This window comes from Ischnura elegans, chromosome 11 (assembly GCF_921293095.1).
Source record: "Ischnura elegans chromosome 11, ioIscEleg1.1, whole genome shotgun sequence".
Classification (NCBI taxonomy): Eukaryota; Metazoa; Arthropoda; class Insecta; order Odonata; family Coenagrionidae; genus Ischnura; species Ischnura elegans.
Window position 1 is genome coordinate 9,612,143 of NC_060256.1, and position 16,187 is coordinate 9,628,329.

The following is a 16,187-nucleotide window of genomic DNA, read 5'->3' on the forward strand; positions in this document are numbered from 1 at the left end:
TACTATTTTGTATTCGTCCGGCAACACTTTCAGCGAGCATGAGGTATCCGGTGCAGACAGACTTAATCCGCGAACTTCACAAAATTCATCGAAAGGTGTGCGGTCTATCAAAAATTGTTACGGGCGTACAGAAAGCTTTACGCAGATTTTGAACGAAATAGGCTTGAAGCCACTAGATACAGCGTGCTGGGCTTAGATTGCTTGAACAGTTGAGACTGGATATCTCTGAGTGACACGGAGAACATTATATTAGAACCCCATTATATTACTGGTCCGAGTGAAGTGATAAATTAAGAGAGATATTGTGCCGAACCGATGAGAAAATGATAAATTCCTTTTCCTCGAATAATAAAAGGCAAAAAATACCAGTCGGCACTTTGTTTGAAAACTTAATGTTTATTTGTTATCGACTGGTGTTCTAGCACCCCCTGCCTCATGCCATTTTAGGTGGCTTGCGGGGTAGAATATAGATAGAGATGAATGAATTTATGACGCATATTATTTTAATTCCTAGTAAACGATCTTTTCTCTGCCTCTCACAGCTTCTTCTCCTCAACGGTTTGTCATTCATACTTAACGTTTAAGAAGGAGAAAAAATATATAGAATTTTTCTCCGATTGAGGCCAAAAATGGGACTGTTTAACGCCATACTCCTGACCCTGGTCGTAAGCTACATTCGCATCCATATCGTGAATGGCTTATCGACTTGTGACATCGGACAGCTTGACGCCAACCACAGGATTGAGATCAACATCTCGAGTCAAAAGAACTCGACTGGATATTGGGTCACAAACTTTGCCTTTAGCCGCGATTCTCCGACAGCCATCACGAAGTGGAATGTCAACGTGATACAACGCACAGAGTGCTCCGATGGACGCGTCAGAAACATCTTGGAAGGAGTCGCAATAGGTAAGATAACACTCCAATTAATAGAGAAAATGCAATGCATAATCATAGGTGGCACTTTGCGTGAGAATCCAGTACTCACATGTCCATAGAAGCGTTCATAGAAAAAAAATAGTACGAAACCTAATCAAATGAACGGGAATATTAGCGTGAAGGGGTTTGGTCGATTTTGATTAAAATTATCGTGAAATTTAAGTGACCCGCCGTATTGTGGTAATGTTTTCATGCATATTTCATCCTTGCCAAGTGAAGTCGTGAATCATGGAAAAAGACCTCTTGGAATGAAATTTAAAATATATGTCATATGGAATGGAGAGTAAAAGTCATCGACGCCGCAGAATAACAGCTCCAGTTAGTTTTCCAAGGAGACTGCACACAGGAGGCCCTATTCAATCCCTTGGAAGGCTGATTTCTGTTCTCGCCACTTAGGTCGCATTTTAATCGGTTTTCAAAATAGTCCGCAGCGCGGTGATGAGTGCAAAACGATCCTCTTTTTCCAATATTTTGCAGTATAATATTTCAAAGTGCGAGAAATAGCCATGAGGAGTTATGAATTTGATAAATAACATCATCATGAATGTAAATTTTGTTTGAACTCCCTAATTTTAACTCGTTTTTCCGTGATACTCGGATCGTTTTTCCCTTTAGCGACGAAGGTGGCGATTTCTGTTTACACATTTAAATGCGCTGTGGACGACAACACATTTTTAGGCCGACTTGAGGTTCCTCTAGTGTAATATTTGTGCCAATCAAAATAGAGAATGTACGGCATTTTGCGGTTAGTTCTTCAGAAGAAAAATAAATGCCGTCCCGTGCGCACTGTTAATGGTTTAAATGAATACCTAAGAGCCATGAAGCTTTTTTTTTACGTTCATTTTAATTTTCTCTCAATTTTTTGTGTGTTCTGTGTTTGAAGACGCCCTCGAGAAAATAGATAATTGGTAAACTTCCCATGTCCACCACTCAATTTCTATTAACTTCGTGGGTGTATGGAACGGTGACTGTAATTTAGACGCATACGTATTTCTAAGATAATATTTTTAATGAATAATGTAAATTAACACTTTTAGGGGTAGTTTTGAGAAAATTATCCACGGTATAAATAAACGGAAACTGGAAATGCCATCTTTGAGTCTCCTGATGTTAAAGTTAATAATAATGAAACTCTGATCAAGATTAAAATTTAGTCAAATTCGTAATTTTTGTTAATTTCCGTTAAACAAATAAATAAACTGCAAATAGTCATTGCAGGCGTTAAAAATTATGCTTAATCTATATTTGGGCTGATTTTTCTAATGCCACGGATGTTATTTGACGACGTAAATTGACTCAAGAATTCTTCACGTGACCTGGAGACTACTGACTTACTTTGGAATGGATTTCATTAATACTTTTGATACTGCTGATACAAAGTGACTAGTTATGACGCAGGATTTCCAGTAAGCTAGCACTTAATCATGCGATACTCGAAATACCATATGTGCTAGTACGTATTATCTAGCATCATCGAGTTTGTGCATGGCCTGGGAACATGTGATTTCGGCCTTAGTGACCATGGCGTGTGGGATTTAGCGCCGCATAAAATAATTTCGGGTTCGGAGAAAAATTAGCGATAAATTTACCGTTGTGAATAATTGACGTGAAATTTTACTCCGTAGTTCAAAGAAGACATAGAAAAGAGAAGCTGATAGATTTCACCGGTCATCTCAACAGCATCCACCCATCCATCCAATTCACCATGGAGATAAATATGAATGGAGAATTTCCCTTTTTAGACGTACTGGTACAGAGAGGCATGAACGGATCCCTGAGCCACGCTGTCTACAGAAAAGCAACACACGCGGACCGCTACCTCCACGCGTACTCCCACCATCATCCGCAACAGAATGCATCGGCCATGAAAGCACTCCTTCATAGGGCCAGAGTGGTTTCTGACGATTGCCCTCTGAGGAAAGAAGAGAATCACGCGAAGGAAACTTTCAGACGGAATGGATATTTGGAAGCTTTTATCAGTCGCCACTCAAGAATTCCGGAGAAACACATCACAAGACTGCGCGGAGAGAGAGGAAAACAACAAGCCAGCGTTTCTTGATTGAAGCTTCTGCGGCTCATGGTGGTTAATATAGAGATACACATACGAGTGTATGCCTCGTGGAGATTCTCCCGACATTTCGTGACCGACTGCTGGTCACTTCTTCAAGGGAATGATGCTGGGATTGGTTTTTGCTGCCTTTTTTATATCTCAGGTGGGAGGGGTGGGCGGAGGGTGTGAGGAGTTAGGACTGGAAGGGGAAGAAAACGAAATGTTGCGAATGACTGGGTTCCAAGTACTGCTGATTCTCAATCCAGTGTCTCTTTTATAATGATTATAACAGAGATATGTACCATCAAGTCACGCGGCATACACTCGTACGTCTCTCTCTTTTAACAAGCCATTGGCCTGTACCACTATTCCACACGTCGCGGTAACTTCGGAGTGAATTTCTCGCGTGCTCTAGAAAGGAGGCATCGTGACGCCGTTCAAATCATTCAAGAGGATGAGCGACCTGTCTCCTTCCGCGAAATATCGACTCCTTCCCCTCAACGTGGAAGGCGTGTATAGAATACCGTGCTCATGCGGGAAATCTCACGTCGAGCAGATTCTGTGACTTCCCGTATAAAAGAACACAAACAGGCGATATTGCATCGTGACACGGAGAAGTCGGCCGTAGCTGAGAGTATTAATCGACGAAACGCAGGTGTTAGCCGAAGAAAAATTTTATCATAGACGACTAATTCGGGAGGCAATTGAAATTGAGAAATTCCCCCGGAAATTTCAACGGCGTAGAACTCAGCCAGACGTGGAAGAGAATCTTCCGGAAGAAACAACGGCTACAATGTTTTTTATATGGTTTCACTTCCAAAGGATTTTTACTTTCGGCGCACATGTCTGAATTTTTCTTTTGTCATCTTTTTCAGTACCACCTCCTGTTCTCTCGGAGTACACCCTGTATCCCGGAGTGGGCTATTACAAATATCACCCTAAGCACCCGGGCGGTTACTCCGCTGCGGAAGCCATCTGCGTCAAGGAGGGAGGTCACCTGGCCATCGTGAACTCTCAGGCCGAGTATGACGTCATCCGGTCAATGGTCAAGGAGAGAACGGCCTTCCTTGGGTTCCATGATCGGATGAAAGAGGGCGAATTCATGACTGTGTTGGGTGAGTTGAAAAATAAATACTATTGGGGGAGCTCCGAACAATGGGATGGTGCTCGCTTTACACTGAAAAATTGATATAGCCGACTCCCATGTAATATTTTAAATGGGATAATTATTGTGGTAGGCACGAACAAATGGATGAGATATAGATTGCCGAATCCTATTTTAAATGGGATAATTTGCAACGTTTCTTTGGAAAGAAGAGTGCATTTTGAGTTCAAAAAAACAAATGACGTATAGGATCTGAGTAGTTCACAAGCGTTATCCGGAAAAATAATAATCGTTTTTATTTGTATCGCTTCCTTAATGCCTGGGAAAAAAGGTGCCATTGTATTCGGTTTATCTGCCCTCATTTTTACGTCAATTTATGCAATACAGCATGATGTCAATGGTGGTTCTATGGCTGGATATATAATGCCTTTTCCAAAAACATATGATGATGTGCAGGTCTCGAATCCAGGACATTAGTCTGAGGCTTTGTTTAATTTAACATCATTATTTTTTGCGATTTTCACAAATTTTTCGAAATAACTTCAATAATTTTCATCCTTTTTTATTAAGTTTAAAAATAGTTGTGCAGTAAACATTCCATTAATTTTACTGTATTTTTAAAAACTGATTTCTTTAATATAATTGCCTTTGAAAAGTATTATTTATAGTTTTCTTTACTATCATCAGTATTATTCATCGATTGCTGAAAAAAAACTAATTTAGAGTTTCCCTCGCAAATCACATTTTTCGGTTAATGTTAGCATAAGACGTATCGCAGCGTAATAAACTAATCGCAGTTTGATGTAAATTGCCGTTCAAATTGCTAATCGCAGTAAAAACAAACTTATCTACGCAAGAGAAAATGCATGTGCAATGTCATGCAATGTCACCTACTGCAGAGGCTACTGCCGCGTATTTTTTAACTCCGCTTTCATTTGAAAAAAAATTCAGATTCACAGAAAATATTCTTGAATGTGCGTTCCATTTTCCACATTCTTTGCGGCCACCAATTCATTCCTTTGCTGAATTATAGGCTTTGAAATCCCCTTCTCGTAGAAACCTTCCGATCCACTTCCTTCATCAGAAATGAACGATTTTTATGTTTTTCTATCGTTTGCAGCGACAGGCAGCGTGGAAGACGGTGGTATTTATTGCAGAAGTTTCGGGTAATACGAAAGAGGACTCGATACTGAAGAATACTTGCCTGAATTTTTTCCATATTCTTCATGAATTGAGGTTTAGAGGCAAGTAAATTACGATTACCGCAGACTACAAAATGAGCTCTCGCTATAAAAATTTTATAACGATATCAGTGAAGTTAATGCATTTAAAATGGATAAGAAAAATATCCGATATCCATTTTGTGTCACTAAAAAAATAATCACCCCTACAGACTAGAGCACCCCATTCATATTATTTCAGTGGAAAATCTGCTGCTTCACCACTATGCCAACCCACTCAGAGACGGTGCCTCGTTGCGAGTTTTATTAAATGCATTGCACGGGAGCAAACCACTCATATAGTGCCACCAAATCAAACTGAATTTTAACACTTACAATTAGTGGCATTATTTGCAGAGGTATTGAGGCTGATATTTTATATCTGTTACGTTCGTTGTCTGTAAACAAGAGGCTACAAGAAGGCGAGAATAAGAAGAAGGAAAATATACTTCGACGGAACTACCAATTTACGTAAGAAAGTAAATTGAAGTTTTGGTGGTGTTTTTCTAATCCAGCATGAGCTGCACATGCACAATTCATGTGTTATTAAAATTTTAACACATTCCGTATAAATTTCCCTTTAATGATGTAGTAATGAAAATATTGCGATGAACGGTACTTTATAAAATACGAAAACTCTATTTTCGAACCGCGGCGTAAGTGGCGCCGCCCAATTCGTTGCAATACTTTTGAATTCGATTGTACATTTCTCACTACTTACCCGCTCTGTTGGCATTTCATCGATGGCCAAAATAATTCCAATGCTCGAATACATCGTGGAAGTTGGAATATATACTCTTATACATGTATTCATTCTACCATCTTTTAGGTCAACCGCTGAATGCAACGGGCTTCGTCAAATGGCTGCCGGGTGAACCAAACAATTTAAACAATAATGAAAACTGTGGTTCTTACTATGCGAGGGGAGATGGAGGCTTCAACGATTGGCCCTGCGAAATGCAAAACCCGTTCATTTGTGAATATGAACCAGATTGGGTTTAAAAGAGGCATTATTATTTACGAATGGATCAAGTATGTTTTGGTGATGGAAAAGTGTTAAGTTGTAAAAAAAGGCATTTGAAAAGATGATTCAATAATTATTTTGATACCATAAAGAGCGGTGCAATTGCTCATTTACATTTGTTCTCATGATAAATAAAACTTTCCATTTCTCCAATGCTTGAAGTCCTTTGTTTATTTCTTCTATTCCTCCGTACTAATTCCCTCATCTTTTCCAAAAACTTAATGGAAATCTTAGTGCGAATGTGATTTATTTGTTTGCACTTCGGAAGCAATGATATTTACCATATCATTACTGTGATAGACCAATGCCTATTCATACCACGCATTATTTTACTCGCTTTCTTGTTTTTCCTTAAGGGGAAAATCTTGTAAGTCAAATTTCGACCACTCCTGAATACCTATAGCGCTGAAATTTACAGGATAGGTCAAAACTGGATGACAATGCAAATTTCTAAATGTTTTGCTACGATCGGGTCAGTATTTCGTGAAATGTTTAGAAACAAAAATTAAAACTGGGGTTCCAAAAAAGGTCACCAAAATGCAGGCGCTGCAATTATTATAGCTGTATTTCACTGACTTTGAACGTGGAAACAACAACACCCCCCGTAGTCTAGTTGTTGTAGTATGCAACTGCTGTGATGAAGAATCTCAGATCTAGACGCTGGAACAGTTTTTTTTGGTCATATTTTCATTATTTACCTTTAATAGAATCGTGCCTGAAAATCACCATTCTTTTTTATGATTCGCCTTGGTATTGTATTTTGCTGCTTGGAATTTTTGTCTTTACACATAAATTCCGCCGTATATATCATTAATTCAACCAATAAATTGAACAAAAATATAGAATATTGAAAGACGAAGCCAAAGAAATTGAATTAATAGATTAAAAATGAGTTTTCAAACAAAAGAAGAAGTGAAAAGTAGAAGCAAAATGCCGATCCTGGCACATGACGTCACAGCGTCATCTACCTTTAATATCTTTCACATTTGAATAGATAAATTTTTGCATTAAACGGCATAGCTGAAAGCATTTTATTATCCTTCGAATCCAATCATCAAATTTCCTAATACTCATTCAGGGTCCATAGTAAGGGTACTAGGGTATCCAATTTGAAGAGTTAGCGTTTTGACAGTTATTACAGAAAATGTTCCTCTTTCATCGTTATACACGGGTCACTGATTATATTTTACGAATTCAAACTGAAAGTCTCTAAAAGTGAATGCCGATCCTGGCACATGACGTCACAGCTTCATCTACCTTTAATATCTTTCACATTTGAATAGATAAATTTTTGCTTTAAACGACATAGCTGTAAGCATTTTATCATCCTTCGAATCCAATCATCAAATTTCCTAATGCTCATTCAGGGTCCATAGTAAGGGTACTAGGGTATCCAATTTGAAGAGTTAGCGCTTTGACAGTTATTACAAAAAATGTTTCTCCTTCAACGTTATACACGATTCACTGATTATCTTTTACGAATTCAACCCGTAACTCTCAAAAAGTGAATGGGGAGTCTGGCACATTACGTCACAGCATCATTTACCTTGAATATCTTCCACATTTGAATAGATAAATTTTTGCTTTAAACGACATAGCTGTAAGCATTTTATCATCCTTCGAATCCAATCATCAAATATTCTAAGACTCATTCAGGGTCCAAAGTAAGGGTACTAGGGTATCCAATTTGAAGAGTTAGCGTTTTGATAGTTATTACAAAATATGTTCCTCCTTCAACGTTATACACGAATCACTGATTATTTTTTATGAATAAAAACCTGAAGTCTCAAAAAGTGAATAGCGACTTTGGCACATGACGTCACAGCATCATTTACCTTGAATATCTTCCACATTTGAATAGATAAATTTTTGCTTTAAACGACATAGCTGTAAGCATTTTATCATCCTTCGAATCCAATCATCAAATTTTCTAAGACTCATTCAGGGTCCAAAGTAAGGATACTAGGGTATCCAATTTGAAGAGTTAGCGTTTTGACAGTTATTACAGAAAATGTTCCTCCTTTGTCGTAATATACGAATCACTGATTATTTTGTACGTATTCAACCGCTAAGCCTCCAAAGCTGCATGCCGAAGCTGGCACATGACGTCACAGCAGCATCTAACTTTAATATCTTCCACATTTCAATACATAAATGTATGATTTAAACGACATAGCTGTTAGCATTTTATTATCTCTCAGATGAAAGAATTAAATTTTCTCAGACCCTTGAGGCTCCATTACCAGGGTGCAAGGGTACCCCTATTTCACGATATATCGTTTTGACGTCTATTACAGAAAATGTTCATCCTTAAAGCTAATAAACGAAACCATACTTTGTATTAACATTTCTGTTCTCTAACATTAATACTTTCTATTTTAATATTCCAAATTAGTGTTGAATTTTTCAGTTTTTAAAATCGAAAGATGTGCCATAATGGGCACTTTCTCAATCCCTCCGAGACTCAACCCCTCTGAGACTCGACCCCTCTGAGACTTGACCCCTCTGAGACTTGACCCCTCTGAGACTTCACCACGAGGAGACGATTCGCGAGCTCCTGAGTACCAGTCTCGCGAAGCTCCAGAGTACGTCGTGCCTGACTGATCCACGCGTGCCGCTGATCCTCGCGTCCTGTGAACTGCTCACAATTTATAGTGAATTCACCAACGGTGTCGGCCTCTTTACGGCATGTGTGAACTTCAATTACCCTCCGCCACCGTTTACCCAATTGTAAGGTGAATCGTCAGCGTGAAACCTGTTTCCCCTCCTCTGCCTACACCTCCCCTCTCACGCCTGCTTCGAGCGCCGCCGCGATCTGGTAAGCGGCCTGTCTCTCTCTCTCTGCTACTGACCTCAGACAAGGAAGGAACTCTCGCTCTCGTGCCCGGCTTCTTCCCAACGGCAAGAGTACATTATCCTCAGGCAATTTAGTATTTTATGTATTGTGCTCCTAAAGCTTACTTGGTTATTAAATGTATTATTACTGTTGGAAATCAACCATATTGTTTCTTAATTTTTTACTCCTAACCACCTATTTCTCGTCAATTCATTCTCGCGACGTGTGTGCGTTGCAAAGATCATCTCCATCATTCTAATGCAACTTCTAGCATATTTAAAGGTTATTATTCTGGGTAAATAAATTAAGAAATAAATAATACATTTTTAATTCCATTTGTAATGTGTTTTATTAATATGCGTACATAAAACTTTTTATCCCCGTTGTAAAGTTGTAAAAACATACTCCCCCTTCAGTCATCCTGAACAATCCGAGGATAGTATAGATTTCTCTCTCCCCCTCTCCATAATTAATTAGGGGCAATAACCCCTCTCCATCCGATACTTCACCCATCTTCCAACTCTTACTTCTTGAGGAAGGTGAACACCTCCAGTACATCTTGTAGTCTTCTCCTTAATAATCACTGCCAGAATAAATGGATAGAAAAATATCAGATATTTGATAAATTAGATACATTATCATATATTTCACAACGAAAAAGATATAAACCCTTTTAAATGAGTAGGAAAAGCTTGCCGTGTTGGTGAGGGTATGGGGTGGCGGTCGTGTAAGAGGTGGCGGTCGTGGTAGTAGGGGGTGATTCCCATCCTTCCATAACAAAAGGAAGCGAATAAATTAACATCATAATGAACAATGAGATTTAAGAACTCCGATTCTTTCCTCCATGATCTGTAATATATTTTTGAAGAAGCAGATCTCATTAATTATTTCATTGATTATTATAGCAATAAATTATACTTTTCTTCCTCCCAACTCGTGAAATTCCGTATATTTCACTCATAATCAACTTAAAGTTGAATCTCAACGTTTACAACACTCATAAATAACACTTTTCACCCATTTCCACGAAACACCGCATGGAAACGGTAGAGTACATTTCTTTTTCTTTATTTTAGGTATTCTAGTTGAAATATTTTCCATTTCCTTTCATTTCTTATTTCTGCAACTTTTTCTAGTGAGATTGAGGGGTAGGGGGTATCACTAGGGTCATGACTCCGTAACTATCTATGCAGTTATGCCTTTAATTATTGAAATACAAGTGTCCTCCATATAAGATGAGTATTATTTTTTTTTATTAGACGAACCATCACTTCACAATATTGCGTCAAGCTCGGGTGCTTATACTTATGACGTGGGAAGTCAATGAAGATGACAAATATGCGTCGAAAAGTCGGAAAAGATGTTAAAAAATTGACAACACCTCAAACTAAAACAGAAGCATTACTAATAACTAGAGATACGTGTAAATAGCACTTTCATTTTAATTTTATAGCACCTTCAATTATAGTTTATAGCATTGAGTAGCGTCTATCTTTTTCTTTTTTCATTATACATTACCCGTAGATGACGACAAAATGCGGTGAAACACAGTTATTTGAAAATTAAGGAATAGTTTTATTAATAATGTGTTGGAAAAAATTAATTAAGGAACTAGATATAACTAAACTAGATCACCCCGGTGAACTTCGTACCACCTGATAATCAATGAACGGTTTCAAAACACCATTTATAAATCAAGAACGGTTGTACTGATTTTAATAATTTTTGAATTATTATAAAAGTATTAGTAAAAAATGTGCACTCAAGAAAACTACAAGAATAAGTATTACAATGGCTTGTTAGAAAGACATTTTTATTTATTCTATCTACGTTGGGTAGACGGGAGACTTAACTTGCCCGCTCTTGGGACAAGCTTACATAACGCTAGACCGATGCTTGATTGACGTAACATTCTCGTGAATAGGCCCTAAGGAAGAGCATTAATATGTTATGACTTATGGCGCGCTATAGTTTTAACTCGGTTAGGTAAAGTGCACCGCGTAAATCTACCCCATGCGTAAACGTACCTCTGTCTACCCTACACATTCGGGTCTATTCCATTGAGCAAAGCACCTTCCGATATACAAGGCAAAACACAAAAATATCATCGTCGTATAGATCGCTAACGATCTTTGGTAGCGCTTTTAATAACCGAAGTCAAGGTGACAGTCTGAAAAAAACATTCTCAGGAAGAAAGGTAAAAAGGGAGAAATGCTTCTATATTCCAATTGGTGAACTCACCGATTTTGCGCCTTTTAGACGGAAGCGTGCGAAAATGGGCTGGCGGGGGCGATGGGCCTGTATGGTCTAGTTTGAGTCTCATTCAATTAGCAGTATGAGTCGGCAGAGCATTTCCACAGAGCTCGTGACTAAATTTACGAATTTTACCATCGAAAAGACAAATTTGCTGATTAAACATCATAAAAGTCCAGTCATCGCGCCTATGTCGCATTTATTCACGTGCATCGCATCAATATCGCATTTATCACATAAGCAATTTTTACGTATCACTACAAATAACTTATTGGTCATGAAGCACACTCGTTGGTTCAGACAGGAGATACCCATTTCCTCTCGTTTCTCATTGTTCTCTAAGCTCTCATGCTTTCACTTATTCTGTTTTTATTTTGCTAACTATGTCAAAAAATTGAAGTATTTTCTCAATTATCATTAGGATACATCTATGCTGGTAATCACTTATTTATTCGAAAAGTCAATGGTTTTCGTTACAAAAGTAAGCACAATCTTCTACCATAATCAACGTATTTTAATGCGCATCATCCTAATGAGATTTTTTTATTTTGATATTTCGTACAGATAATTTTCGATCACAATTTTTGTTACGTATCTCCAGCTTAATTTAGCTAATTCCACAAGCAATATAAGTGTTATGCGTCATCAAAATGGCATGTGAGAGTAGTTTCCATTGAGGCAAAGCTGTTTCCTGCTCCGAATTCGATCATTATAATGTAAAATTTTAGAACTCAGGTCTACAAGCTCCTAACATGACTTATGATCCCACCAATCCATACAAATATATTTTAGACGTCAATTTACGGGAAGAAATCTCTTTCACATTCATTTATAGCGATTAATTTACCCACTGGAGGCGCTCCAAGCCCCTCCCCCCCCCCTTGCCCCCCAAAGCTTTTATTTCTTAGCTTACCATGATCTAACCTTTATGTGATCCAGATGCGTCATGCGTCTTTCAAACAAAACATTTTTAGAATGTGTAAGCTTTATTTGAGTGATGGAGTCACAGATGGATACCACTTATTTATCTCCAGTAGTCAGAAAAATATGGTTCAAACTGGAGGAAAAATATCAATAAAGTTCAAAGCTCATGCCCTAGAGACATAGGAGTAGGAATAATTAACATATTTGAGTAATTATCAAGGATTCTGACTATGGAAAACATAAGTGACTTTTATTCATCTAATCAATGAACAGGTAACATAATTTTTTTGTAGTATATATTTTTCAAGCCGTCATGAATCATATGTTGATATCTGCACTGTTTGGTTTCCATTTCTTCAATCAAATTAAATAATTATCTCCAAACTTCTTTGCAATACTCTGTGATTAGAATTGTTTTGGTAAATATTGTTGTGTCCGTAGACGTCCAGTCGCTCTCGTTGCGGCTCGTGAGAGAACAGGATGCGTTCCAAGTGTAAATGGACGAGTATTCTGCTCCACAATTGTCAGTTTTTGGTCCAAAGCCGAATCTTAAACTACGGAGCACTAGCCTCCCAGTGAACTAGAGAGAGAGAGAGACTAACTCAGACGGTTATAAATTCGTTAAGTGCTTTGACGTCTTGACCCTGATTTCTCCCAAGCTCCTCCGCTTGTAGCCCGGACGGTCCACAACCCCCGATTTTCAGGGTCCTGTCCTGATCGTCGTAGGGATGCGACAATATTTTATTCCAATAGATCAGCATTTCTTAGAAAAACAAACTTCCATCACGGTGAAATGCAGGTAATTTACAATACATATTACTGTAATGAAGTTTATTATGAAGAATACTTAGATAGTTTATCTTCAGCGTTTAATTGCAGGCTATGTTTTATTCACGGAGCCTTGATATTGAAATTTTCACTCTAACCAATTTGTTATACTTGTAGTAACTTGAGTGTTTTTAAACCAAAGCTCCTAAGGCACATACCATTCTTATCATTGGAATAAATGGAATTAAAAGTGACGGCGATTTGGATTTATCGGTGAAAACTAACGCCATCTATTACTATGTATCCGAACAAGTTCGTTATCTTCAATCGCTTTATTTGGTTTGGAATCCTACGGTACACTTTGCAAATGGAGTGAAAAATATTTGCATTCAGGAAGTATCGGCAAATCAGTAATTCGTAGGATTCCAAACCAAATAGTAAACAGTGGAGCACATTTCAAGCGCAACACTCCGTCCGTCGGATGGGACGTTTACGTGGTCCCCTTGGCGCCTTTCGTTAAGAGCAGGCTAATACCGACGCCGGGTTTCTCTCCACCCTTCCTTCCACACCCTTTCCTCATGGCGCAAATGAGCTCAGCCGTCGGTAGCCTCCTCCAAATACCATACCATACCAATAATATAGAAAAACATCACAAAAACAGAAATGCAAATTGTACTAAACACTGGAATAAAGATCACAGCAACATATCAAATATTATATTCAATGGCTTCACATATTCAAATACAAATGACTTATGCACCAACTGTTTTAACCAGGGAGAAGTCATATTTGCATGTTATCAAATAACCTTCACAATTTTCAACTCATGCGGAAAAACCACAAACTTTGGAAGAAAAAAAATATTCCATCACATTCCCAATAAGATAGCAATTTTGTAAGCATTTGTTGCAAAAAAATAAAAGAAACCGTTGCAAAAAATAAACAGGCACTTTACAAATATTTTTTTGTTTATTTATTAATTTATTTCTGACACATGAGGTTAAAATATACTATTTTAAGTAAAAAACATTCGAAATGATATTCAAAATGAATATATTAACAATTATCAAAAAAATATTGCTAAAAAAATAAATACATTTTCCATAAATGCACCAACTGTTTTAGCCAGGGATAATTCATGTTTGCATGACCTTAAGAAAAAGTCTTAAAATTTCAATAAACCCAAGGTTAACCAAATTTTTTCTAGGAAAAATAATTAAACCACACTCTCAATATGAGTATGGTAAGTATTCAATGCAAATGACTTATCCCTGTTACACCCCCTCCCCACGATGAGGGAACAGTTTGGATTTGAGGGGGGCATGCACTACACTACGACCAAAATTAATAAGAATTTAAAAAAACTACACAAAATATAATTAGCAATTCATAAAAATCAAGCACTACTACTACTAATATCACTCATTCATTCATAAACCACACTCCATTCACTCCTTCATAAAATCACATTCATCCATTCATACAGGCCTGCCTAACTAGATACTGCTGTATATACGCCTGAATTAATTTAACGCCTAAATACGGAATCGTGGCCACGATATAAGAAAACCTGCCTAATCTGAGTTATTTCTAATCGACGATAGGACGCAATATAAAATCCCTACTCTCCTGCCGCAAATCTAAACTATAGCTGGAAAAAAAATACATGCATTAATAAAAGAATACAAACAGACCCTGTACAATAATAGCAACAAAAAATGCAAAAACAACGATCTTCAGGCCCAGTGTCTTCTTTCTTCCTATCCTCATTCTTCCTTTCTTCACGAAAAAAATTCCCATAGTCTCTAGTTGTCGACGCAATAACCTTCAGGTGTCCATTTCTCCACAGTTGTCTCCAAAAGCAAACGCTGTCGTTGTCCATAAGCTTGACCTGTGGAAATATAACAAAAAAATTCTCATAATCCAACGAAGGGGACACCTAAAAAGTTCAGCTCAACGTTCAACTCACAGCTCAGAAATATCATTTCGAGGAAGATATTCAGAAAATATTAACTTTTTAACTGTATAGAAATTTTTAAAATTAAAAAAATGCAAGGGTGTTTAATTCCAAATTATTCAACGCTGATCTAATCGGCGATATTTCAATGTATTTTCATTATTCTTTAAACATTTGAAAGATATGATTGGGCATTATTGAAAAATTTGCTGGAAAACATTACAGTGAGCTGAGTGTACTATTTATATAAGTTTTTTTTACGTCTTCATAGGTATTACTAAAAATTGATAGCAAATATATACCCCTCTGCATTTAATACATGAACTGGAAAACAATAATGAAATCATAATAATCAATACGATGAAATTGTTCAAAAAGACGGAAACAGAAGTTATAAATATGGCATCCATATTAAGGACACCACACCTATCCAGGAGGATGTATTTTAATAATTTCTTGTAGGACATAATGTAATAAATAAGTCTTCTGATACTAAAGAAATAATATAAGTTAATTCTCAAGATCATGCAAAGAGCCAGGGGTCAAAGTATCACTTCAGAAACACCATTTAAAAACAAATGAAAAATATATGCTGATTTTTTCGATATTATTGGCTTAATAAATATTTAACAGCAAGGAAAAAAGCGTCACCGGAAATTAATTACCGAAAATTAAACGAAAATGAGTTTTCATCCATCATTGTTACATTATTGCTGCGACTTTTTTGGAATCATGTCACTTATACTCCACAAAGTCACGGAAAAAATTTAGAAAGGTAGAAAATATAACCGGATCCGGTCATATTTTATAACCGGAATACATGGAAAATATGACCCTACCTCAGGGAAACATGATATTCGAATATCATGTTTCCCTGGTTACGCCACTGTCGAGGAAGTAACGACTTGAGCGCGCATGACGGTTGCTGAGTAACCAAAACGGAGGCCAATATGAAAACAAGCTCCACATTACAATGGGAAAATGAAGCAACAAAGTAAATACTTATGATAGATTTACGAAAATCCCCGTCTTTCTGTCCAGTCCTTCAATAGGAGTATTAAATTTAAGGAAATGAAGCTTCAAATCGAAATATATGAAAGAAAACCCTATC

General features: G+C 37.4%; 1 protein-coding gene across 1 annotated transcript; it reads left to right on the top strand.

Moving 5' to 3' along the window:
• Nucleotides 1-547: 547 nt before the first annotated feature.
• Nucleotides 548-6,369, top strand: LOC124168116 (hemolymph lipopolysaccharide-binding protein-like). The gene is made up of 3 exons (XM_046546234.1): nt 548-909; nt 3,865-4,104; nt 6,144-6,369. The coding sequence occupies exons 1-3, from the start codon at nt 630-632 to the stop codon at nt 6,314-6,316; spliced, it is 693 nt and encodes a 230-aa protein (XP_046402190.1). The 5' UTR covers nt 548-629; the 3' UTR covers nt 6,317-6,369.
• The last annotated feature ends 9,818 nt before the right edge of the window (nt 6,370-16,187 follow it).